The sequence below is a fragment of the Convolutriloba macropyga genome, chromosome 1 (genome assembly GCF_964194025.1).
Source record: "Convolutriloba macropyga chromosome 1, txConMacr16.3, whole genome shotgun sequence".
NCBI lineage: Eukaryota > Metazoa > Xenacoelomorpha > Acoela > Convolutidae > Convolutriloba > Convolutriloba macropyga.
The window spans coordinates 85772403-85799084 of record NC_134468.1 but is presented as its reverse complement, the minus strand read 5'-3'; the positions used below and the strand labels follow the sequence as shown (position 1 = coordinate 85799084).

Sequence of the window (26682 nt, the reverse complement as noted above, 5' to 3'; positions counted from 1 at the left end):
AAAAAGGATAAAAAAGGGTGTGTCAATTATTTCTGAAAAGAGGATTATTGACAACGATTGATATTTATAGATAATATATCAATCGGATTCACTGAAGCAAAATCTGAGTAGGGGAAGAGTGCATGCAATAGCTAGATAGACATAGTTGCGATTACATAGTTGAAAATGGATTATAAGAAATAAAAAGCAAGGAAGGAATCCACACATGTCTCTTACAGGAAAAGTCAAAGTCTAATAATATTTTTCTTCAGATGCTTTGAAACAAATTTGTATTCGACTCCAATGTTTACAAAAGTAATTGTGTCATCAATCAGGGCTCTTAACAATGAGAAGTATTGAAAATTTGAATGCGGTACGTCCAAGTCTATAATGTCACTGAAGTAGAAAGATGCAACTCTATAAGTTACAGTAGTTTTTAAATCGGAAATATTTGATGATAATATTTGTCCGGTGTATTGTCCAAATCGAATGAATAAAGCATTAGGCTGTTTTATGAATTTGGGTTGCATAGCATAGCATCCTTGAGGTGTATCTAAACAAGATATTGATTAACTTATAGAGTCTAATACAAATAATTTTTTTATTTTTGAGACAAATTATTTTTTTATGAAAAAGATAATTTTTTTTATTAACAGCTTTAAGGAGGTGCCACCACACTTCGAATGGTTGCATCATTTTGTGGTTGATGTGACGCCAGATTTGGGTATTCTACTTTATTATTTTCTGTATGACAATGCTCATCAATTTTATTTTCTCTTGGTTGATCCTCAACGCATTTGTAAGTTTTTTCTATTGTGCTGTAAGGTTGATAATTACTAAGCGGTAAAAAATGATTGTTGTTCTGCGGGGCCGACGGTTTGGTTTCGTTAGAGAATACCGGTGTAAAGAACGATAAGATACAAAGATTATATGTTGCTCCTAATAGAATTTTCCAAAAACCCATTGTTTTGTTGGATATTTTGTGGATTTCGAACGCTCTTATGATTGTTACGATTACATCAGTTAAGAATTTTATGCACAAGAAACAAGCAAAATAAACTCCAATTTTTTCCAGACAAAAAGTGATGATTCCAAAAGTGCCTTTGAACTGGTCTGTAAAAAATGTAGGTGAAAGAAGAGAATCTAGATAAATTTGTCTGTTAATTCCCATTGCTGACGCATAGATATCTTTTTGAGAATAGTCTATGCTTCTTCCTTCTAGAACTTCTCTTGAAATTTTTGTCAAAACAGATTTTGAAGCTTCCGAATGCAAGATGTTGTCCCAAAACGATTTAAGTTGATTTGGTGTGTAAATTCCGGCACGTTGCGATTCGTAACCGGTAAATTTTGGAATAGAACTAATAACTCTTGAAGAGAATATTTTTGGCGGTTGTAAAGGAACAGGTGCTGGCATCAAACGGTACCATGAATTTTCATTATCAATATCTAATTGGTAGGCATTTTTGTAGCCTCCAACACAATCTACATCGTTTGCAAAAGGGTAGGTTTGTCGAGTGATTGGGTCGACGAACATTGTCCTACCATCATAATGAATAGGAATCCTATCATAACACTGTTCAAGAACCTGAAGTGGTGAGTTCCGTTTTGGACAGTGGTACAGCCAACCTATGCTACCATCTGTGTCTAAGAACATCGAGCGGTTGCCGGTTAACATATATCCAGCTAAACGATTGTTTTGGATAGCCTGCATTAGTATCATTTGTTTTTGAGTTCGGTCAAGTTCGCATTGCTATATGACCAAACCTTTCCCTGCTTGTTTTATTTGCATGTAAATATGATATATGACAAAATCCATTTTTACCGCAAGGTTAAGATCATAGTCTAACTTGTCTTTGTCTAAGTGTTCCCATGCAACAAAACCATTGTCGGATGTTCGGATCTGTTCATCTGAAGGCTTCCTATTAAACCCATTTACACTTAGGCTATTGTCAGGTTCAACACGAAGTTTATGAAAAAATTGTTGAGTTTTTGTTTTATAAGGTTTGCCAGTCTTCATATTAAATCCGCCTTTATAAGAAACATATAAAGAATCTAAATTTGTTCTGTAAATAAATTCTGGTTTTCCACACACCATTTCTTTTTCATCAATTACTCTAATTTTTATGTCCATTTCAGCAGGAGAATACGTTCCTGGTCCTTCATAGGGCGTCTCCGGTTTTTCATCACTCACTATGAAATACTGTACGTTACCAAGTTCGTTTTCATGTTTTAGCATTTTTGCGTTTTGTGAAAATCTTTTAGTAACTATACAATTTTCCGGTGCCTCCCAATTGTATGCAAAGGGGTCGAGTTATGTCGAATGACAACCTCCTTCTGAGAGGGCACAAGGAAGTTTTAGTCCTTGACTGTTATAGACAGTTCTGTCATTAAGATCAATATCGAGTACAGTTTCTTGCATCAGGGTTTCAAAAGAGAAGTGTTTAATTTGACCACGATTATCACAAGATGTTGATGATTCACCTTCAAGATCAACTCCCTGGTTTTTATAGGAGACAGTTTTTATTCCATGTTTTATGTCAATTTCCATGTCATCATCGTCAAATTCGGTAACAGTAATTTTTCCAGTTTTATTAGCATTTAGGCATTGTTCGGGTGAAACAATAATATCGTATGTTATTATTGGAGCGTTGTGTACAATTGATGAATGGGAAAACATACCACAATTATAACGAATGAGCATTGCAGTGACTTTGCACATAAGAGCTTTAACAAAGGTCCGATAAGACCGTTGATAAAGTGTTACATGTGTATCAACCATCTGAATGTTTTTGGGTGTAATTTTGCAAGGGGAAACTTGTGTTAAAGCATACATTTTATTTTCTTTCATTTTAGAACAGTCATAATGAATGACCCTAAGTTTGTTAGACACGTCATTAATATCCTCAGTAGCATTAATAACTATAGAAAGAGTACAAAAGTAGAAAAGACTTATAAGTAAATAAGAAAAATAGAGTTTTTCAAAACAAGGATATCTTTTCATCCTGTTCTTTTTTAGCGCTTCAAGTCCGGAATTAAGGCTATGAGTTGTAGTAATAGGCACTGCCAGTAAATGTTGACTGGATTTATTGCTACCTAAAGCAAAGTTAAGTAAATCCGGCTTGATAGCGTGATGGCGGCTTGGCCGAGCGACTAGAAGTTCGCCTATTATTATTATTTTCTAAAGTTTGTAAATTAGAAGGTCCTAATTCCGATGTATTAGGGCGGAGAGGACTTAAATTAGGGTCTAGAGGTATTCTAGAATTGTGCTGTGGGCAAGGAGTTGAACTTCTTGTTCGACTACCGCTAGGTAGGTGTGTTTGGACTGGAGGTGGGTTATCACGACCACCTGAACTTGCATCGTTGAATCCAGAATCGAAATTGGTAGGTGTTCGGTCAGGGTCGAAGTTCTGCAAAGGGGAGTCTCTTCTTTGGAAATTATCCACGGGGAATTATTCGGTGTTAGTGGGGCTTTGGAAGGAGAATTTAGTCAAAGGACTATTGAGTTTATTCATCTGACTTGTCATTAAATTATTATAAAATGTGTCACAATTATTTTTATCTATACCATAATCTAGGGTTAGCTCTGGTATAGTTTCAGTAGCTGGGTAGTACTCGACTAGGTGATTTCTATGAGCGACCTTCCTGGTGGCCGGGTTGCTATCTAAAGTTAATTCATAGTTAACATTGGTTAATTTTTTTTCTACAGTAAAAGGTCCTGATCTTAGTTCATGTAGTTGTTTTGACTTTCCTAACTCAATTTGATGGTTTTCCATTAGAACTTTTTGTCCAACCTCAAGTGGCTTGCCTAATTTGTGTTTGTTTCTATGTTTATGTGCGCGGTTATTGTTTTCTAAGCTCTTTTTATAAGAGTTATTGTATATTTGTTTGAATTGGTTTTCTCGCATAAGCAACGAATTGTTAATAGTCGGTTTTAGAAGTTTGTCAATTTCGGTGTTTTTTGAAGTTTGCAAGGTATGCCTGTGAAGAGGCAGCTCTTTGCAAAACTCGGAAGAGCATGTGAGTTGTGAATTTCGTAGGAGTCCTAACTTAAGTGACAGAGGTATCTGTGGTTTTTGTCCGAACACAATTTCATACGGTGAGACTCCAGTACTAGCATTTGGAACCGTGTTATGAGAAAAAGCAAATTTTGGTGCCAGTTCGTCCCATTTACCTCGAGCTTGTTCTAGAAAAATTCGGAAATGTGCTCCTAGATGTTTGTTTGGATCTCGACTTTACCGTTAGTCCAAGGCGCATAAGCAGTTCGAGGTGCGGGTGTTATACCTAATTCATGAATGTAACTCGCAAAATCTTGGTTCATGAATGCCGAACCCTTATCATAAACAAGTTTTTGTGGTATTCCAAAAGACAAGATGAACTTTTCTAAAGCTTTTATGGTGTCTACTGCGTCTGTGGAACGTACGGGGTATCCTCGAATGAAACGTGAAAATGAATCGACAATAACTAAACAATGGTGTTTACCGTTCGATGGAGGATTTAAAGGTCCTTTGTGATCAATATGGACCGTATGAAAGGGGAATGGGACTGTATCAGTCCACTTTTCGAGAGGTGCTTCGTGGATGTCTCTCCGTTTTTGTTTATTTTTTTGGCATTCAAGGCAATCAGCAATTAGGTTTTCAATCCATTTATACATTCCGGGCCAATAAAAAAATCGTTTTACATTAGCAAGTGTTTTATCTGAACCTACTTGACCTGACAGTTCACAATGAGCTAGCTGAAAAACTTTAAAGAACAATGACAGTGGTACACAAATTTTTAAGTATTCAATATCTGGCTCGTCTGTTTGTTGTTGAATACATAAGATGTTGCCTACAAAACTCAGTTTTTCAAAGTTATTAATGTATGACATTATGGCTTTAGATTGTCGGAATTCAATTTTCTTTTCATCTTTGTTATTGTTCGTTCTTAATTGACGAATTTGTTGTATTACCGGATCTTTTAATTGTTCTTGACAAATTACTGATGTATTTAAATCAACTTCTTTAGAGAAGGTTGTCAGTTTATCAATGAGTTCTCTTGCATCTTTTATTTTTGGATTTTCGGGAAGTTTTTTTGCTAATTCGGTTTTGTCTATACAAGTGCTATTTTTCACGAGAAAAACTTTATCGTATTCTAGAGGGAATCTGTACTCCGAGTCTGTGGTATTAGTTTGATCAATGTAGAGTTTGTCAAAATCTAATTCCGGTGACTGGTTCTCATTGAACAATTCAAATTCAGAAATTGGGTCAAAATTTTGTTCGGTTATCCCTTCATCAGGGTAGGAATCAATTTCTGTATAATGATCAGACGTTTCGTCTTCCTCCTGTTCTGATACAGGGGTTATTTCATATTTGCGGTGACGCCTATAGTGGTTAATTGATGAACCATACGAAAAATCTTCCGAAATATTGTTTATTGAGCAAAGTCTGTTTTGATTATTGTCGTACTTTTGCTTTACCATTTTGTCATTTTTGAAAATAAATTTGTCGATACCCGTTATGCTTTGTTTTAGGATTGGAAAAAAGTCATCTGCTGGTCCCTTTTCATTATCACGCAAAATGAAATATTTTTCCTCGTTACCATGCTCATCGTAAAAACTAATGTCTTTTGGTATCTTTTTGTGTTTAAGTTGATACTTGTCCAGATCTTTAATTTTTACATTGCGACTTAGGATGTCGGGAAATGCTAAGTTTTTTCCTTCAGTCCAAATAAATTTCAAGTTCTGGAATTGAGAAATTACTAACTGATATCTAAAAAACCTGTGAGAGAGTTTTCCTCTTCTACCCCATAGATACATTAAAGGCTTATGGTCTGTGTACACATATACGGGATGGGGAGAACCAATTAGGTAATGCTCATAAGTTTGTAATGCCGATATTACACCGCAAAGTTCGCGTGCTGTGGTACTCATTTTTTGTTCCTCTTTAGTGTAAATTCTAGAATTAAAAGACACTATTCGTTTCCCTTCTGGAAATTCTTGAATGAGAATTGAGCCTACTCCTATGGAAGAAGCGTCTACATGCACGTGGAAAGGGTATTTAGTATCAGGTATTGCTAAGATAGTATCTTCGCCAATCCTGTTTTTAATGTCGGTGCGGGTTAGGTCATAAAATGGTTTGCAGTCAACATGCAAATTTTTGATGTACATGCTGTAGAATCCTAAGCAACCTAGAACTCTCATGACATCACGTTTGTTTTCAGGCGACTTAAGTGCTTTTAAATCTGCTACTCGCTTCTTGACTGGTTGTATCCCATCTTTACCTACTACATGTCCCAAGAACTGTACTTTCCTAAGGAAAAATTTAGTCTTTTCAGGTTGAGCTTTCAATCCTGATTTCCTTAAAAGTTCATGGTACTTGTCAATTATTTCAAACATTTCGGTTTCATCTTGCGCTTGCATGATGGTGTCATCAATGTAGGTTATAGCTTGTTTTTTTCTAATTAATGGTGCAAAATGGATAGTCATTATACGACTGAAGAAATTAGGTAGACCGCATAGGCCGTAAAATCCGCGTTCAAATGTGTATTGTTTTGGACCAATTACAAAACTTACCAGCTGTTTGGTTTCCTCAGTTAGAGGCACTTGGTTATAGGCTGAACAAAGATCACTGGTTGTGAAGAAATTACCTTTTAATCTAGTTAATAGACTTCCGATTGGTTCGAGTGGCCATGAATATCGACTAAGGTCTGTTATTGAATTCAAATATCGGGCATCTATAACCAGTTTTACTGTGTTCCCCTTGGGTAGGATTATGATTGGATTAATAAATTCTGATCCCATTTCTTTATCATTACCCATTTCCCGGATTATACCTGTTTTACACAGTTGTTCCAAAAGGTTTTCTAGTTTTTCCTGATAATGTAATGGTACTTTGGATGGTCTTTGTTTTGTCAAAGTTGAATTAGGTAAAAGTTTAACATGAAACTTTCGTTTTATCTTTCCAACATCGTATTTGTGTTGAGAGTAAACGTCTTTATTTTTAGTTAAAGTCCTCAGTAACTTGTCTAAGTTTTCGTCATTGACATCAGCTTGACTGAAATCAAATTTTTTGAGAAACGCTTGATCGGTTTTGTCAATTCTGTTAAGTTTTTCTTTGGGAAGTTCAACGGGTCGGATGTTCTCATCAGTTGTTTCTAATTGTGGCTTAAGATCTTTGAGGTCGTCGCTAAAGTCTGTTTCTAATTCGTAGTTGTTGGTAAAATCTTGTTGCCTTTTTCGCTTTTTTGTTTTCTTTTGTTTTTCAGGAGTTTTGCTTGCAAAGAAATTTTGAATTTTTGAAATTTTTGGACCTTGTTTTTCACTAACATGGAATATTTGATCCCAATTAGTGTCACTATTCATTAGGTGGTTTATGAATGCAACGTTGTCAACTACAGAAAATTCTGGGTCTTGTCTAATTTCAATGTCTTCTAAAGTGTGCCCAATAGGACCCTTTTGGATGACAACCTTGTTGTTTTAAGGATTGTTTAGCATTATTGGTAATTCCTTTTCTTTTCTAAAACACTGAACATTGTCAGTATAAATTCCTTGAGCTTGCAGTTCACTTCCAATTACGAAGGAGGCTCCCTTTCTGAAGAATTCATTCGGAGGTCTAATTGATATTACTCGAGTTGATTTTGGTGCTAATGGTAGTTGCTGGTCAAGAGTTACAATTTTGTAAGAGCTAATGTATGGATAGCTTTTCGTTTGGTATCTAGATAATGTGACGGCTACTTCAGGGTAAGTTTTTAAATCAATTTTTGGAGTGGTTAGGTCAATAGATTTTACTGTAGATTCAAGGAAATCCATTCCCAACAAATTCGGCTTGCAACCATCTTTGGCTGAAACCCATGTGGTAACTTCCACTTGATACTTTCCTTCAATGTCGAAAGAAGTTTTGAAGGTAATTTGACCTAGAAGTTTTAGTTTCTCACCATTAACCGCTAAAGTATGATTTTTTGAAGCTTTCATCTCAATGTGCTGTAATTTACATAGTTCAAGATAAGTGTGGTAATTAATTATAGAGCTTGATGCTCCTGTGTCCAATAAAAACTGTGTTTCTAAGCCGTTATTTTTATTTTTGTCTCCGACGGATTGGTATAAATTAATGTAAATATGTGAGTAACTTGTTTTGTTATCAGTAGTGTTTATGAACGGAGACCTGTCTAGTTTAAACACTCGTCGTTGTGGTTCTCATTATTGTAATAGTCTCTGGAAGTTTCACTGGTAAAGTGAACTCGAGGGCTTCGCCCTTCACTGTTATCTCTTGAATGAGTATTATGGTTTTGTCTAGTAGGTGTCCTATCTCGGTCATGGTCTCTACTCCTATCACGATATCGATTATCTGATCTTGGAGGACCGTTGTTTTGTCTATCCCTACTACTTTGCCTATTGTCATCTCTGTAAGAGTTGTTTCGATGGTTATTGTCTCGTTCCTGTGATCGGTTGTTTGAAGAGTTTGATGGGTAAGGTGATCGATGTCGGTAGTCTGATCTAGAGTTGTTTTGATAATTGGATTGATTTTGGTTATAACTATTTCTCTGTCTGTCCCTAGAATTTCGATTGTCATAATTGTTTGATTTGTAATTTTTTTGACCTGGTGAATGGCTCCTACTACGTTTATAATTATCTGTGAACTTTTCTCGTTGTTGAGGTGGGTTTCGGTTTTCGTTTTTAAAGTCCTTATACTTAAAGCAGAAAGCTATTGTGTGACCTGAACGTTTGCAAAACTAGCAGAATCAAGTCTGGTTTTGTTTGAATCTGGGATTGTCGTTGTTGTATGTGGCGTTTATTTTATGATCTTTCATTAGATTTGCAATTTCTGTGAGTTGGTTTTTTAACCCTTCTATTTCTATTTTATTGTCGATACTACTTGAGGCAGTACCCGTGAATTCACTGCTAACAGAAAACCTTAAGTCTTTAGTTGCTACAAGATCCTGTAATTGTTGCCAAGTTGTAGCTGGGTTTTCTATTAACCGCTGATGTGCCTTTTGCTTGAGTGTAGGTGGCGTTAATCCTCTTACAAAGTACTCCATACACTTAGCGTTACGCTGGTCGTTGTTAAAATCTGGATCTGGCCATCCTTTTTCAACTGCTTTTGTTACTCGGTGTGTATAGCTTTTTATCAACTCATCTGGTTGCCTTTTAATACTCTCGACTTCAATTCTTTTCCTATACTTGTCTTTTGCATCAGTAAAACGGGTAATGAACTGATTTCTAACTTCGTTCCATGCTAAACCTGGTGCTAAGGTTTCAAACCATTGGGCTGCGGGCCCACGCAAAACCGAACCAAACAACGCTTTTTGTCTGGCGTCGTATGCTGCTTGCAAATCAGCATCCGCAGGATCCCTTGTTCCTAGTGAGAATTGGATTTTTCTTTGTATTAAACTAAAGAATTCCTGGGCATCTTCAGATGGATCCAAACCTGTAAACTTCTCTAACGCCATGTCGGGGTACGCAACAACGTTCGCTGCCATGTTTTATTTTAGTGTACGAAAAGAATATTTTATACGAAAGTAATATTAGTTTGGGTAATTAGTGTAGAAAATATTTTTGTTATAACAATTATGTAATAAAACGCTAATACTAAGGTAGAAAGTTGAACTGTTTGTTTTGTGTTATGAATTTTATTTGTTTAGGACCGTTTAATGATTGTATTTTAAATTCAAAGTTTTTGCCGTTATCAGTACTAAAAATTTCAACCCAAGAGTAAATATCGGTTTGCTCAACGGTAAAATTTAATAACCAAGGATAAGTGCTTTCAGAGTGTTTAAATTCAACAGAGTATTGGTGAAATCTGTTTATTTTTGAAAATCTAATTTGTGTGACAAATTCTGCTTTTATAAGTAATTTAACTCTATCTGGTAAACTCGGATAGTCAGGAGAAACGTTGATGTATTTGGGTTTAATGACTTTTAAGATTTGTAAACCAAACGGGGGAATTTCATTTTGGTGGCTCATCCACACACAAGATGATAACGTTTATGCTAATTCTATCACACTGTTCTGATTTCTTAGAGCACACAAAAGTTCCTTAAAGTTTGGGTTTGTCCACTTGTAAGTTATGTAGATTTCAGTTTCTGTTTCGCTAGAAGAGTGATGGTAAATGCATAAAAAGTTTCTGTTCTGGCCAGTTAAATAATATGAAACTTTGCCTATTTTGTTATGTACTTCAATACTTATATTTAGATCTTGAACGTTTACTTTAATATATGACATATAAATAACATAGAACAATTGTTTTTGTTGTTTTATTAATGTATTTTTGTATGAAATTACACAGAAGACAGTATAAAAACGTTTAGTACGGGATGTTTAGTACATCAGTAGTAGTATTTTTGTAGCTATTATTGTGTTTAAATATTGTTTCTAAAGTGCTTGAGTCTGTTAATGACCGTATTTTAACATGAGACAATAACTTTTCTATGATAAATTTGTGTACAAATTGGGTTAAAAAGGCTAGTTTACGCTCTTTTAATTAATTATTGGCTAAATTTTCTGCGGGAATCTCGATCACACTGTTTTTAGTTTTTAACAAAGTTAGTAAATTCTGAAAATTTGGGTTCTCAGATGCATAAGTTATACAAAAATCAGCGGGAGAATTATGTTCAAACACGTAGAAAATAGCTAAGAAAGTAATTCCGTCAGTAATAAACCGTGTTATTTTACCCCTTCTAGTGTTTTCTATTGCTGTTAGATTAAGATGTTCTACAATAACTATTCCAGTTTGGTCCATGCACCGTTTAAAACCTCTATTGGTGTGAAATTTTTTTTGTGAAACCGGTTAAAATGGGGGAATTCTCATCAATTTATGTTATTTTCAGGCTAAAAATCTATGTTGGGGGGATAAAATTTAGTTTAAAACCCGTTATTCTTTGTTAAATTAGGGCCTTTTTGAGATTTATGTGGTCAAAACTTGGTTAATATTTCCTAATTTTTTGTAAAAATGACGTTAATATGGCTATTTTCTTGAGTAATATTGGTTAAAATTGGATAAGAATGATGTTTTTAAGGCATAAATGTGATTAGTATCCGTTAAATTATGATAAAAGTGACGTTAATTTTGTTAAAATCTGGTTAGTTTTTGAGGATTTAAGTCAAAATAATGTTTATTTGGTTAAAATTTGATTAATATTACCCCACCCGGGTCAAGGAATTGATAAAACAGAGTGAATATTCAACTAAGGAAGGCTTAAATTTAACCAAAATTGGGTTAGCTAATGTGAAAATGCAGCAACGTGTGCTTAAATGTGTAGAAAATTAGATATAAATTACACTAAAAACGTATTGGGGGGATGAATTCTGGTTAAATTTACGTTAAATTGTTTGAAAATGCTATATTTTGGTCGAAAATTCAGTAAAAATTAGACATATGTTACTCTAAATATGATTTGGGGGGATGATTTCTGGTTAAAAATCGGCTATTTAGTGTGAAAATGCTAAAATTCTGCTGTGAATTTGGTGAAAATCGGCTAAAGTTTAGTTTAATTAGGTGTTGGGGCGGTGAAATTTGGATAATTTTTGGTTATTTGGAGTGTATATGCTACAATTTATTCATAAATTTGGTCCAAATCGGGTCAGAATTAGTCTAAACAAGTTTTGTGGGGATAAATTCTGTATAAATTCCGATTATTTAGAGTGAAAATACTAAAATTTAACCATAAATTTGGTCAAAATCGGGTTAGAAATAGACTAAACAGGTTATGGGGGGATGAATTTTCTATAACTTTCAATTATTTAGAGTGAAAATACTAAAATTCAACCATAAATTTGGTGAAAATTGGGTTAAAATCAAATTAAATATGTTTTGGGGGGATAGAATCTGGTTGAATTTCGGTTATTTAAGGTGTAAATACTAAAATTTAACCATAAATTTGATGAAAATTGGGTGAAAGTTAGGCTAAATAGGTTTTGGGGGGATGATTTTTGGTTAAATTTTTACTATAAAATGTAAAAGTACTTCAATTGTTATATAAATAAACTAAAAATTGGACATAGATTACCCCCACCCGGGTCAGAACAATTTTACAAGAGCAAAGAATCAGCTGCCTGTTACTATTTTAATGTAAATTTACTGTATTTCCGTCGTAAATTTGATATAAATTACTCTATTTGTTTGTCTATTAGTGTGCTTTCACTTCTGTGGTAGTGGTTATTTTACTATTTTAATCCGATCGGATAGAAAAACAAAAATTCAGGCGTGATTCTTTCCTCTGGGCGCACCAGTTATCAAATTTAGCTGGGCTGCTACAGATCACACAATACGGGATCTCTTTATGTATGCCAGTCAAACTTGACAAAAGATATAACAAATCGAAGGCAAAGATATATGCCTAAGACCTGTCTGTGCTATAAGTCTCAATTTAAAGTAGTTGGGGGGCTGAAAAGTTCAATTAATTAAATAGATAGTTTAAATGAACAAGCTTACACTGAGTAGTATTAAACCGGGTTGAGCTGTTACTTGATTGTGTTGATGTTAAATGATTGCGTCGTTGAATCTTCTTCCAGTCGATTTCTCACAAGTATGTTCTGTTGGAAAATTTGCTAAGTTTGAAATCTTTAATAAAATTTCTGTTTAAATTTAGGAATTTATTTTGCAAGAAAAATGAAGCAGTTGTCTGCTGCTCGTCGCTGGCTCTGTTATTTGTCTCTCTAATTTTATTCCGTCCCACTTCGCTGAGAGAAACAATTAATTCCTCTCAGCTCGGTTTGGGCCGATAGGGAGCGAATCACAAACTCACGTTCATAGTGAGGTGCTTCTTAATTTTCCTATTGGCCGAGAAGGCAAGAGAATTAACTCTTTTTTATCTCACGGAAAAATTATTGAAACTCCAAAAAATAATAAAAATCTAAAAAGCTGAGAGCATCAATTATTGATTTCGTAGGCGCCTGTTTTCTGCTTTTCCCCTCTTCTAAAACCGCAACAATTATGGTTTTCTTGGGGGCTTTTTATGAGACTCTATTGTCTTTTCCCCTGAAGCAATCTGCTTCATCTTTATTGAACTTGGGGGGAAAGATCTGCATTGCAACTGTCAAAAGCAGAAGTAATTCAAATCAAGAGAAACTGTGGTTTTACAGGCCGCCTACGTTCAACAACGTACATTTTCTATCCTGGATATAAGTGAGGAGATCCAGGCCTAAAGTTGTGTTATTTAAATAAGTCGAACTGAGTTGTTTAAATACTTGTGTACTGGTAGTCTTAACAAGCGTTAGTTTATTTAGCGCGCGGCGAAAGAATGGTTAATTAGCGCCTAAATACGTTCGCTCTAATGCGGGATTAATTATCCGTTCATTTTTAACGGCTCTCGTAATACTACAACTCTCTCAGATTGAAAACTTTCCTAATTACTACTCAAAATGTGCTCTTCTTTAGAAAAGTAAACAAAGTGCATGAGATGTCGGAAAAAGTTGATAGTGGAAGCAGATTAGCGGAAGCGGCTGTCGGTACAGTGCCACTAAAAGAAGATGAACGTTGTCAAGTGGCAGTGTCATATTGGCCATTATTATCAGCTGGGGGGCAACAGAAATCATACTATTCGTAACGTCCTCGCCAAAACAGTTATTAGTATTCGCCAATTTGACATCAAAGCAGTAAAACTAGAATATTGCGATAACATGATAATGAGAAAAAAAGCAGCTCAATTTTAACATGTTATCTGACCACATTGAAGCCAATCAAATCGTTAAAACTAATAGTTAGTTCACTGTGGGAAATGTAGAACAATAGTTCTACGATACATAGTATCAACATTTCGATAACACATGACAAACTCCAGCAGACTGGCCGCATATTTCAATGTTGGGCTTGACCTAAGATTTTTGATAATTTTTCTCTATGTTGGTTCTGTCGATATCTTAAAAGTAGGATTATAAGAACGTTTTTTACAAGGGGAAAGCTTTAAAGTGCTTTAAAGGGGAAATCAGTTCAAGCAAAAATATTAGATAAATTAACTAAATAAACATACCCGACATACTGCCAGAAAATAGCCGCCGTTGATTCCAATAAGCATGATTGGGATTGAAAGAACAGAAGATATTGAAAAAATTTTTTGTACAAAAATATTTTTTAAGTCCGATTTATTTTGATGGCATTTCGTAATTGAACATACTTCTGTTTCTTAGAGAGAGGCTACAGGGGCTACTATCAAAACCAATAAGCATTAGAGATGATAACTAAGACTTATAGGAACGACGTTCAAATAGCGGGCATCTAAAATTGGGCTTTATGGGTTTATCCCGTTTCTATTTCTGACTTCAATTTTTTATACTCACTCTGTTCATTTTGAATTGCTTTGCTGAGAAACTGTTGTTCAAAATCACTTTTAGCAGAATGAGAGACGAGAGAAACTAGCCTAGAGAAGTCGAAAAGATTTCACGTAAAATGTTGAAAAAGCAGCAAAATGAGTTAAAGCAAAACATTTTTTTGTTTGACGAAGCAAAAACATAGCCGGAAGAATTCCGGAAGCAACTCGAGGCGTCAAAACTTCACAAAAACCGTAATTGCATCGAAAGTCTTTAACTTTTGTATTAAACCATTCTCTCATTACCTCCCCAGGTCTGATCTAGAAATTGGTGAAATTTAAACCACTGTCACCAAGAGAAACAAAATACAGCAAAATTTTATATAATTGAAAATGTTTGGTAACGTTCAAAAAGTCCGAAATAACTAAGATAGTCAAAATACTAATAAGCTGAAAAAACTGAAAGGGTCGTCAACTGCCCTCAAATAATTCACGATTCTAATATCAAAAAGATCGCGAAAGCAAACGGCAGATAATAATCTTAGAAATTAAGTTAAATTTTTCAAAAATGCTCAAATTTAAGAATCAGGAAAACATTACAATCAGATTTCTAATCACTGCAATTAAGACAAAAACTTCACATACTTCTTCCTTGTTGTACATATGCTAGACAACATGATTTTAAACAAATTCAAAAACTAAATTAATCATAGAAAAGACATAAGCAACAGAATAATATTCGAAGGCAAAAAATCGTTTAAATTAATACCAAGGCCGGAAGAAAGTTGCAATAAATAGTAGTAAGCGGAAATTTTGGAAAAGGCATTTTAGCAAACTCTCAGTACTGCCTTATGTTGAATGAAATCAATTGCAAACCAAAAAAATGACGAAAATCTAAGAAAAAACTGAAATCATTGTTTTTTGCAACTAAAAAAGTCATTACAAAAAAAATGAAAATGACAGGACAAAACTAGAATGATATAAACTAGAATGTGAAGAATAAGGACACAATGTAAAGGAACTCTGTAACAAAATGCAAATGTTGATTTTGGAAAATTAAAAATCAATTTAAAAAATTCAAAAAAACGAACACATTTCATTGTTCAGCATTCGAGACAAAGGAAAGAAACAAAGAATCATCCGCGACAAAGATCCATCTTCCTAATTAGAACAAAAAAGCAGAAAATTAACATAAGAATATTAAAACATTTTACAAAAAGATGGTCAAAAAACTTTTAAGAGTTCATTTATGAAAAATTGATTTTTATTGAAACCAAATTAAAATCCCTCATGTTGCAAAAAATGACTATTTCTAGTAATTAAAACCACATTAAAAACAAAAAAAACTGATAAAAATTGGAAAAAAAATCGGATTAAAATATGGACAATTTTATAAAAACAAAATTACATCGAGATAGAAAGAGGCGTTGATTATATAAATTATTAAAAAGAAGTTGCCATATTAACTGATTTTTGACAAAAAGACAGCTGAAAGATCCAAAAATAAAGAAATTAATAGGAAAAAAGCCAAAATTAACTTTTAAAAATCAAGAAATATGTGTCAATTTTGAACTTGAAACGCGTTTTCAGACTCTGCAAAACACAGTGTTATCAATTTTCGCGGCTGAATTTTCAATATAGCATCGGATAAAAAATTTTGCAACAAAAAATCAAATTATCAGCAAAAAAATTGGGCCATAGACGAAAAAACGGATAAAAACGGATAAAATCTATGTGTGCCATTCAGTAAAAATTTACTTTTCAAAGTCAAAAAGTCATTCACTAAACGCAGCGCATGATCAAAAAACTTTTCTCGCTCAGAAAAAATTAGTTCACACGCCATTTTTACTCTTTTTCGCTTTTAGGTCAAAACAGTGTCTGAACGAATAGTACTTCCGGTAAAAAAAAACCTTAAGAAAATCAATACTCTTCTTCGAGTAGTAAAAAAAATAGGAGCACTATAATAGCCGGCTGAGAAGATGAGGGCGGCTATTAAAAATGATAAGAATAAAAAAAGTTTCGAAGCTCTTCGTGTAAGTGCTCGTCTCGTATTTGCTAGCTAGGAAAGTTGCGTTTAATCTTTCCAAGAAGATTGCGCATGTGACTGTAAGGATATAGGGTCTGGACATTTCGAATGCTGATCAAATCCACAACTAAGTCTCTCGGGCAGTCTGTGAAAGGACAACTGGTCCATTCCTCGGTTCCAGGTACGAGTTCCCGGCATTCGGGTGGAACAAATCCACTTAGACTGATAAGACCCTCTTCGAAAGCCTCGTCCTGCTCCTCTGTCCGAGGAAGAGGAATTACACCTGTAGAACAAATCAGATCAGTTAACTTATTATAAAATTGTAAAAAATGCTGACAGGAATCTCAACGTGAGTGCAGGGGGGGGGGGGGTTGGTGCACAAGCGTGTTCTTAGGATAGAACAATAGAATAATTTCCTTGCTAGAACGTCCTAAACTTTCCCCTACTCTTTCATTGTTTGGTGTGAAATCTCCTTATGCGTTGTAGAAGATTTTTTGGAGTTAAAAAATAAGTTTCACAAAGAGTTTTGTGATCTTGGATGGGCCATAAAACGGCATGGTCTTGAAAATGGTAGCCAAGACACCATATAATTTTTTTCACAAGTAATTTTTAAATCTCCATTATTTTTATCGTCTGAAACCCGCAAAGAACGTTGTTAAAATCATTTTTGTGTCAAAAAAAGATGTTGCACAAAAAAAGTTTTATGATCTTGGATGGGCCGTAAAAATCTATGGTCTCGGATATGGGATCCAAGGCACCATAGAAAAAAAATTTTTGTTGAAGGCCAATGGCAACTACGATATATTTGTTGTACTAGGTGGTCCAAAAGACGTCATTTGAGATCTCCTTTAAGTTTTTGTAAGGTTTTATGTATGGTATCAAAGAAGCCATACAACCATACAAGTCTTACGTATGGTATCCAAGAAACATTTATGGTGGTCAACCTGGGTTGTTATTGTAAATACTTTTGTGTTACAATAACACGAGCGGGGAGGAGGGGCAACCGAAATCTCTTATGTTTTAAGATAAGGAATGCAGAAACTAACATCCTGCGGTGGCCACTAATCTAAACAGTTTGTTACGGCAATGCCAACTCCATGGGGACCCAACATTGACTAGAAAAAGTTAAAGCCAATTTTCATGTTGATCCACCATTATAATTGGATGCAACTTAATTCAAGTACAGGCACATGATGTTTGATCAGAACCGCATTATTGAGCACAAAATTACAGGGTTTCGGCTACCTAAAAACCCCAGGTCTTTCCCATTATAGCCCCCCCCCCCCCTCCCAGCTTAGTGATCAAATAACCTATACCCCCCCCCCCCCCCCCCCAATCATGGTAATTATACCAAAATGGGGGCTATGATTTCATGGGGGGCTAGATATAATGGTAAAAACGGAAAACCCCTAACCCTAAAAACGCAAAATCATGATCAGAGGCGGATCGGAACAAAACTGGAGAGCAGAAAAATTTTGGTAGTGGGATGAACTAGGATCAGAAACGGTCTCTAACAAGGGTTTAACATGAACTATAGGCCAGTTTTTCTCACAATTTTATTTTATTATTTGCACACCACAATTCAAACACACACGTGCTCCTGATAAAATGTAGAAGGTCTGCAGTGCCAGAAGTTCAAATGCCAGAAGTTGCTTTTCACACACCCAGAGTTTGACTTTAAGGTATTCTCGTCAGCTTAAACGGTGCATTTTGAGTACAGTGCATTTTTAAGCACGGTTTCAAGACACTGACAAAGTCATTTTAAAGTTCTGACTTAACATCTCGAACCAATATGCGGTTCTCGATAAACGCCAGAAATTCTTAGTGACTTCAAGCAGAGTCGCGTAACCGCTTGCACTGAAAACACTCAATTTTCAAGTTTTAAAATGCCACACCTTTTCAGTGCCAGAATTTACAATGCCTAGAGTGATTTCCTGTATAAAGTAGCATATATCAAACTTACCAGTTCTTGTTTCAGGCAAGGTTACGTGACTTGCTAAATTCACTTAAAAAATCTGGCTTGCATCTCGAAGCGATTCGCGGTGCTCGATAAACGCCAGAAATTCTTATAGTGACTTCAAGTAGAGTCACGTAACCTATTCTTGATCGTCACGCTGTTTCTGAAATGATTTCTAATCGCGAGATATCAATTTCACGTGCCAATATATTGGTACCATGATTTTTTTCCTGCAAACCAAAACACTCATTTTGCCAAAAAAACACTCATTTTTGGCGTTGGTATAACGCCAAAAGCCCAAATCGCTTACAAAACATTGCAAAAAACAAAGTAGATATAATTTTTGTGTCGCTAGATCAATAAATTGATTATCACGTTAGCATTTTGATAAATCACTTTTATTGTGCATCAGTCCAACTTCAGTTCACAAAAAGCTGTAAAACAAACAATTAAATTACGTTTATAAAAATTTGTCTCTATGGGAATAGCTCTAGGGGTCTTGCAGGCGCAAGTAATGAGAAACAGGGCCAAGTTATGGATTCGATAAATTATCTCATTACTTGAAAGCTTAGTGTGGTAACAATTAATACCAAAAACTGGCCTTGTTCTCTTGGGCATATTTCATTATCATGACCTTTCTTCCTCCTCACTGCTTCATCTAGCTAGCTAAGTATACGTCAGAGTATCTTGTCAAGCTATGTCAAGAGTCTGTTGAATCATATACATTTGCTTGATCACCCTCAACTCTGTAAAAAGCAATCACACCTATTACAATACACCGCATTCACCGCTTATCTTACATAATTTGGACACTTTTTTCAAAGCGGTGAATTTATGTAATTTCACAGCTAAATTCAGTAGTGAACTTATGTAATTTCACCGCTACCAGGCGGTAAAGGCTTTTTTCACCGCATTCACCGCCTGATTTAAGTAATTTCGCCGCATTCAGCGCTTGTCTTACAAAATTTTTCGCAATTTACCGCTTGTCTTACATAATTTTGCTTCCATGAATCTTCCCCTTTTTTTGATTAATCATTACTCGACATACATACCCCATTCTGATCATAAGATCGAAAATGAAACAAACACGGTCAAACAAAGAATGAAGTTAACACAAAAAAATAGTAACCGCGCTCAAAAACAAAGCCGGAAGAAATTTTTTCGAAAAGTTAAAAAAAAATGTGGCCTCTAATGCTTTAAAACGATGAAAAAACAATTTATTGATACTTAAGTGTCATTTAAAAGGATTAATAAATCCTTTGAATTCACAAAGCTTCATGAATTCTAAATTCAAAAATTGAGAAATTATTATTTCTCAGGCAGTTCTGCGTTACAGTCTCAAACGCTAAGAGATAATAACCAAAACCATAAAAGACAAATCCTAACTTTTTGAACACTTGAAATGGGAAAAAGAGCAAAAATTGTCAACATAAAATTAAACATCTTATCCCAGGTGCCCAATGTCTCGATGGACTGGAACCATTCAAAGATAGCATTTAAGCATTCCTAAACTATTCAAAAACTTCTTACCCAAGTAATTACAAATCCACTTTTCCTCTTCTGCGTTATCGAAATACAAGTTGCCGCAGAACACACTCAACTCAGCATAGACAGTTCCATTTCTGAATTCCAAAGCCTTCCTCCGAGGAATCGAGAGTCCAGGCATGTGGTGAAGAGGTTCGAGGGATTCTGATGATCTCTGAAAGTGGGGCTGGTACGTGAACAGAGTAGCATGCTCCATCTTTCTCAGGTGGGCATGAAGGGAATTGACTTCAAAGGGCGTCAACAAAATGAGGATTCCACTTGCGTGGTGTTGAAGAACCCAACACGGATCTCTAAGGTACTCGTCCAATATTGGAAATCCGCTCTTCCTGGATTTGCACGCGACATTATTCACGCTATCTTTCTTCCTGAAACCGACTCACGCTAAATAAAGCTGAAGTAAATTCACCTTACGAGACACCCGAACAAACCGACGGACGACTTCTTACACTTAAAGCACGACCATACCGACGATATCGAAGACAAACGTAAAGGCTTTCGTCGTTTTTGTCTAAAACCAATCATATACCAATAATTTCTTTAGTTTAAAAACTAAATACAAATTAAAGTTGAAAGAAGGTTCAATTTTAGTTTGAGTTCGGGTAAGGTGAAGATGCGGGTTAAGGTGGTGAGGCCTTAAATAAAAGATACCCCAGCCTAGACCTGGAAATTATGAAAAGACCTAATAATTCCAGGCGGTGGTGAGGGGGGGGGGTTAATAATGAATTAAATTACACAGTCGAGGACCCTAGTACAAGTTGAGGCTAATTCTGTTCATAAGTCCACACAAATGCTTTTAATGGGTCGAGTAAAAATCATTTCACAGGCATTTTGATTAAAGCAGGGTTTTTTAATAGTTATCTTGGATTGAAAAAAAGTCTGTGTTTTTCTTAGCAAATATGTATTTCTTTAAAAAAATTTCTGCTTCTGCACTTACAGAAGCAGCACCGGTGCAAGACTAAACAGCATTGCACCAAAGCAGTCCAACTTAATAAACATTTGGTAAACTGCCAAAAGACTCAAGAAATTTTGCGATTCTTGAGATAAAGTGATATCGCAGCTGGACAATATTGCCACAATAGTTGACTGAATGAAACTAGGTAGTTTAATTATATTGGTCTTCTTCCCATTAGCCATGATAAAATTTTCGCGTTGTTCACTCATTCCCTTCCAAAATCCTAAATTATTTTTAAAAAACGCTGCCAATTTTTGTTAGATCGTGCTCCTCTCAATCGCATGCATGCTGACAACTTCATAAGCAATAGTCAACAATCAAATTGCACGTGAAAAATTTATAATTCCAGGACACTTTTTTATTGCCCTCCAGCCAAATTCCAGGACACGTTGTCCAGACATATTACAGGACACGTTTTATTGTCTAGCCAAAATCGAGGACGGTTGTTTTAGTTCGAGCCAAAATTGAGGATATCACGCAAAGTCCAGACAAATTCTTTCCAAACTAAAAATTTGTCGAGGACAGTCTTTTCATGACTTAAACAGTCGAAAAAGTTTTTTTTAAAGTTTCAGGTCCAGACTAAGCAACGTAGAGGTAAAGTTAGAGTAAGTTAGAGTAAATTGAAGACAGTCAGATTTATTCTAACCCTTGAGGCAACTTAAAATTTTCTGAAATAGATTTTTTGTTAAAGTGAGTTTTTTAACCCTAACATAGCTCTGTTCAATTGTTTTCTCCAAAAAAATTAATGAAGTAGCATGTCAACTGAATTTTATTAATATATCGCTCGGTGGAAGTTTTCTAAAATTAAGTTTTGTTGATCATAAAATGTCTAAAAAGAAAAATTTAAAAAACCGTCAATTTTACAAAAATTATTGAGGCAGTCAGTAAATCTATGACTATTTTTGTATTACCCTCTGAAGACTCTTGATTATTATAAAAATATTTTGCGATCCAACTAGCTTTATGACAACAGAAACAATTAATCGGTTATTGAATCTCTTTACAACAAGACAATGTCAAGCGTTTCTATTGTATGTCAGTATTATGAATTTTGCATTTATAAACGATACAGACATTTGATAATCTAGTCTAAGTTTTATGTACGTTGATTCTAGCTAACCAAAAACAAACAATTTTGAACAATTGTTGAGATATGTTATCCCGATCACTTTGTCGCCGACGTGAAAAAAACTCTCTAGCACCACAACCACCACTTTTATGGAAGTTTTTGAAACAAAACGAAAAAAATTTAGGATCTTTACCGTTTGTGTCCCCCCAGCTTAGTGGGCGCATATTATTTGCACCCCCAGACCCACGTGCATATTTCTAAATGATGATTTACTATGTAATGGCACGTCCTCTGTAACTGGGGGGGGGGGCGCATAACGTATTGGGCGGGGGGGGGGCACAAACGGAAAAGATCCAAGATGGATTATCAAAACCCTGAAGAAAAACAGCATAGCTCTGCTTTTTGAAAATGAGTTCCTATAAGTATCTTCTCATATTAATTTTAAACGAAAAAAAAATTGTTGGCACTAAGCTAGCTTGGTATTTCGGTATCATACAAAATTCATGCGCTAAAGCTTCAGCAAAAACACGTGTATAAACTATCGAAGACATTTTTCAGTTTGTGGTGAAGCATTTACCGGGTAAAAGTGTCGATGATGCATTTTATTTTGAATTATTGAAAATGAACTTTGTTGAGACCATCGCTTCGCAAAAAAATCTTTATTTCTGAAACTTTGGAACAGCTCTTAGCAGCTTTCTTTCATTTCGGAGAAAAAACTCTACTTAATCATAGTTATGATTGTGCAAAATATTCACCAAATGCTTTTCAAAAATTTTCTTTCATAAATTGTCACAAACAAGCAGGTTACTTTAAATAAAATCTGATGTTTTTCAATTTCTGAATAAATGTGTGTTGCCGTTACCATCTCGTCAATAACCTCAAGAAAATTATGGTGTCTTCAAAAATTCAGATTTTCACTTTTTTTTTAAAAAAACAGGGAGGATCGGTAATGTGCGTTAACACATAAAAATCCGACCACGCTTATCCGCATTTTTGGCATAAATGTCTACCAAATGAGGAACAGTTAGAAAACCCCCAAAAATTCATTTAAAAAAATGTGTATAAATAACAGGATCAATTCCAACACAAATAACTCAGTGGAGTTAAAAATGCCTTATAAGATTGATGAGATCAGCCATTACTAAGAAAGCAAACCAAGACGAAGAACGAAATCAAACAACAATAACAACAAACTTTAATTACATCGAAAACTTTATGTCCAATTTTAAGAAAAAACAAACTTATGAAAAAACTCAAAAGCGTCTAAGATAAAACTGAAACTAAACAAAACAATTTGTGCTTCAATAGAAAAGATATGGACCAATCGATGATTAGGCTCAGTAACATTTAGACAAAAAAGAGCAAAAAAGCAACAAAGTTTTATAAATTCGCTTATTTTTAAAAAAAAAAAAACAATTTCGAATTAATGAAAACCATTAGATATTAATTGAACTTCTCCAAATATTTTATGATCACAAATGCCTCTATAAGAGGGCATTAAGACTTGTCATTCTTCAATTTTTTCTGTGGTTACAAAAAGAACAACAAATAGAGACAACAAAAAAAGTTCAATCAAAACTTGCGAGAAAACGCTGTCGAAGCCGTGAAGCCATATTTTGCCCCTCAAAAATGATCAATTGAGCCTTCCTCGAACGCCGATAATGTGATATGCGACCTCTCATTAATGGAAATAGGTTACAAAAAGACAAAAAAAGGCAAAAAGGGCAAACTTTATTCATACTTTTGTATTTTTCGAAAACAATTAATTTCTAAGTCGAACGAAAACCATTATTCTTAACGAAAACCATTAGCTACAAAATGAGATAATTAAATAAGTTCGTTTATTCGACCGAAAGATGCGCCTGAGACCTGTAATTCATCAGAATACGTCTTACGTCTACAAAAAGAACGTCAAATAAATTCAAAAATCAAAACAGTATTTTTTTGCAATAAATCTGATTCTAAGACAGTAAATTCGTAACGAATTCAGTAAAAACAATAGTTTTTACGTTTGTACTTGTTTTCAACGACAATAATGTCAAATGTGACCTGTATTTAACGAAATTAGGTAAACAATCGAAATTAGGTAAAAAAAGAAATGCGAGGTTAAAAAATGTTTTCTATCTATTTTTGAAAACAATTGTTTTCAAAGTCATGAAAGCCATTAGCTATCTACCCAAATCAGAACACAAGCTCAATTAGCAAGCGAAAGTGACCTATCAACAGTGAGCTTTGATTTGTACTGTTCTTTTTTTATTTATCATTGAAAAGATCGATTTTTCTTAACAAAAGATCGACTGATTAAATTCCGAAATATTTTGGATTGTAACAGTCCAAGATTGAATCAAAACAAACCCTGCTAATGTTGTTTGTCAATTAAGAACACTCAACAAATGTTTCCAATTTTAAATATCAAGATAATTTTTTAGTTAAAACATCAAAAATAAATGCTTCGCTTTTGATAATCATAGAGTAAAGTTAGCAAAAAACAATAAAACTTGAATTCCAGACTGTTCCTAACGGAACAGGAAGTAGGAATGGCTCCATTTGTAGTTTACAAAAATTGTGTTAAGGGTTTTTGGGTGTGAACTTCAGGCAAAGTTAATCAAAGTGAACTAAGGAAGCTTATTTCGATGAATTTGATGAAAACGGCTGAATTTTGAAATAATTAGCCAAAATTTTAGCCAAAAAATTAAATCAAAATGGTCAACAATGCTTTTTGCATTTAAAAATAAAATCAAAAGTAAAAAGAAGTCTGAATTTTGAAAAATTTAGCATTAAATAGCGAAAAAACTCGGATCGATTCGTTCAGCAACCCTCCTCTGTCTGTAGAGATGAAATCAATAATACTACAGCTAACATAATACACAGCTTACAGAATTCACTATACTTTTCACAAAATTTTAAACCTCGATAACTCCCTGTAAAAAAGAGAATCAAAAAATCTTTTTATTCCGCATTCTACGCTGGACGAGCTTTTCAATGATACCACTCACTATTCTCTACGATGAATACATCGATCGGCCAAAATTGTCTGAACAAAAAAAACCCATTTGAGTATATAGTTCCTCCCCCCCTCAAGAGGGGCGGAAAAAAATTGAAAGCCCGTTATTTTTATGGTTTAAATTTTTCTTCAATTTCACTTTAAACGCTGCAAGCTGTTAATCTAAATGTAATTGTAGGGCTCTCTTTTCTCATAAAAAGATCTTTGTAGCTCTTCCGCTAAAAATAGACAGACGTACACATCGTTCGAAACTTTGCCCGTTTTCTCTTAGTTCTCAAGTTTTTTGCTTTTGATCGGAAAAACTCCTTTGTTATTTTTTTAAATAATAGTTGATTGCATGGTTGCGTAGAAAGACAAGCAACCATTGATTTAAGAAACTTTTGCGTTTACATAAAAGCAAGACATTGATTACAGAACATCTGATTTGCCTAGTATTTTAAAAAAATCATCTATTTTGAAACGAAGAAGGCCAGTTTGATCTATTTACTGACCTTTCTAATTTTTGTTTTAATTGAACATGAAGAGTTCTGCAAGCATCTAGTTGTGTAGTTTGCACTTCAATCTAGCGTTTACTCAAACATTTTCAAAATTAATCTGTTATCGATCCTTATTTTCATTAATTTTGACATCGTCTTAAAAGTGCTAGTCGTCCATTTTAAGGAATTTAAAGATCATGGAAAGGAGCGTTATTGGGTCAATTATTTCAGTTCCTCAACCTGAAAAAGGGTGAAAAATAATTGTTTTTTTAAAATAGAATCTGTCATTATTGCTTAAGGCCAAACGTGTTTTGAAGATATTTTAAGCCCGAGAAAAAAGTTAGAAAAGATAGAATGTTATAAAATGGAAAGTTATAGAGCAAGATACAAATTTAAAGTTGAAAGCCAGCACAGAGACAGACTACTGAAAGACGCTGATGTTGCTTTTTTCTTCAAAAAAATTATCAAGTTGAAGTTGTTTTTTTTGTTCTCTGAGGAACTTTTTAATATCTTTGCGACAAATTTCATCTCCAATGTTGGATTCTATCAATTTTTGCGCAGATTCAATTTTGAACTAATAATTTGGAGAAATTACTTACGAGAAATCGGTCAGCACTTCCGCAAACTCTGGACTCGCTATGATGCGGGTTCCGTCCCCAAAGATACACAACCCCAACTTCGAATCACTCAAAAAAGTTTTCCAAATTGTAGTGCTTTTCAAACAGTCCCGTAATGTGATGAAGTCGGGCTTCGAAAATTGTTCATCAGAAACTAATTTTTTCACACAATCTGGAACATTTGGGTCACGTGGTGTCATACGTCGGGGTCTGATGACTTGATTTTCCCGTTCTTGTTCATGCTCCAATTCTCGTTCTTGTTCTTCATCCAAAATATTTGCCGATATCTCTTTACTGCTCGCATAAACTTCACATCTGGTTTTAAGACCTTCTTTGAAAAGTTGCAAAGAATGGCTGCAATTTTCACATCGCTTTTCAACTAAATCCGAGAGCAGACATCGATCATGGCAACTGCCGTACAGCTCATTCAAGGTAGCATCATCTGTTTCTATGAGTTGGTCGCTGTATGACTCAAGCGATCCAATTCTATCAGATGAATTTGAGTATATCTGGTAAGCGTTTAGTTTCTGAATCTCTTTAATGCCTTGATGGGCCCAGTTAACAAAACCATCTCGAACCTGCTCCTGGCTATTATGGAACGTCCAAGCTAACACTTTGCCAACTACAGACGAAGTTTGTTGTAGTTTGGATAACTTTTCGATTTCTTTAGCTACTTCGAAAGCTGCGAAGAATGCTAGCGTGTGACCACAACCTAGAAGCCGCATTCTCATACATGATTGGGTCAGTTTGTCCTTTGTCAACCCTTTTCCCAAGGTAACCGCGGCTCTGGTGCCGACAGGAAACTGCATGTCAGTGCCTCGCGTGTGGGCGTCGTCTAAA

General features: G+C 34.8%; 2 protein-coding genes across 3 annotated transcripts in view; both read right to left on the bottom strand.

Moving 5' to 3' along the window:
- LOC142343854 (glutamine--fructose-6-phosphate aminotransferase [isomerizing] 2-like) overlaps positions 1-26682 on the bottom strand; it is a 404375-nt gene that overhangs the window by 270825 nt on the left and 106868 nt on the right. The window lies entirely within an intron of this gene.
- On the bottom strand, positions 16171-26651 carry LOC142343802 (uncharacterized). The gene is made up of 3 exons (XM_075395201.1): positions 25825-26651; positions 19710-20089; positions 16171-16505 (listed from the first exon to the last, which is right to left on the bottom strand). Exons 1-3 carry the CDS (start codon positions 26649-26651, stop codon positions 16252-16254), a joined length of 1461 nt encoding a protein of 486 aa, XP_075251316.1. The 3' UTR covers positions 16171-16251.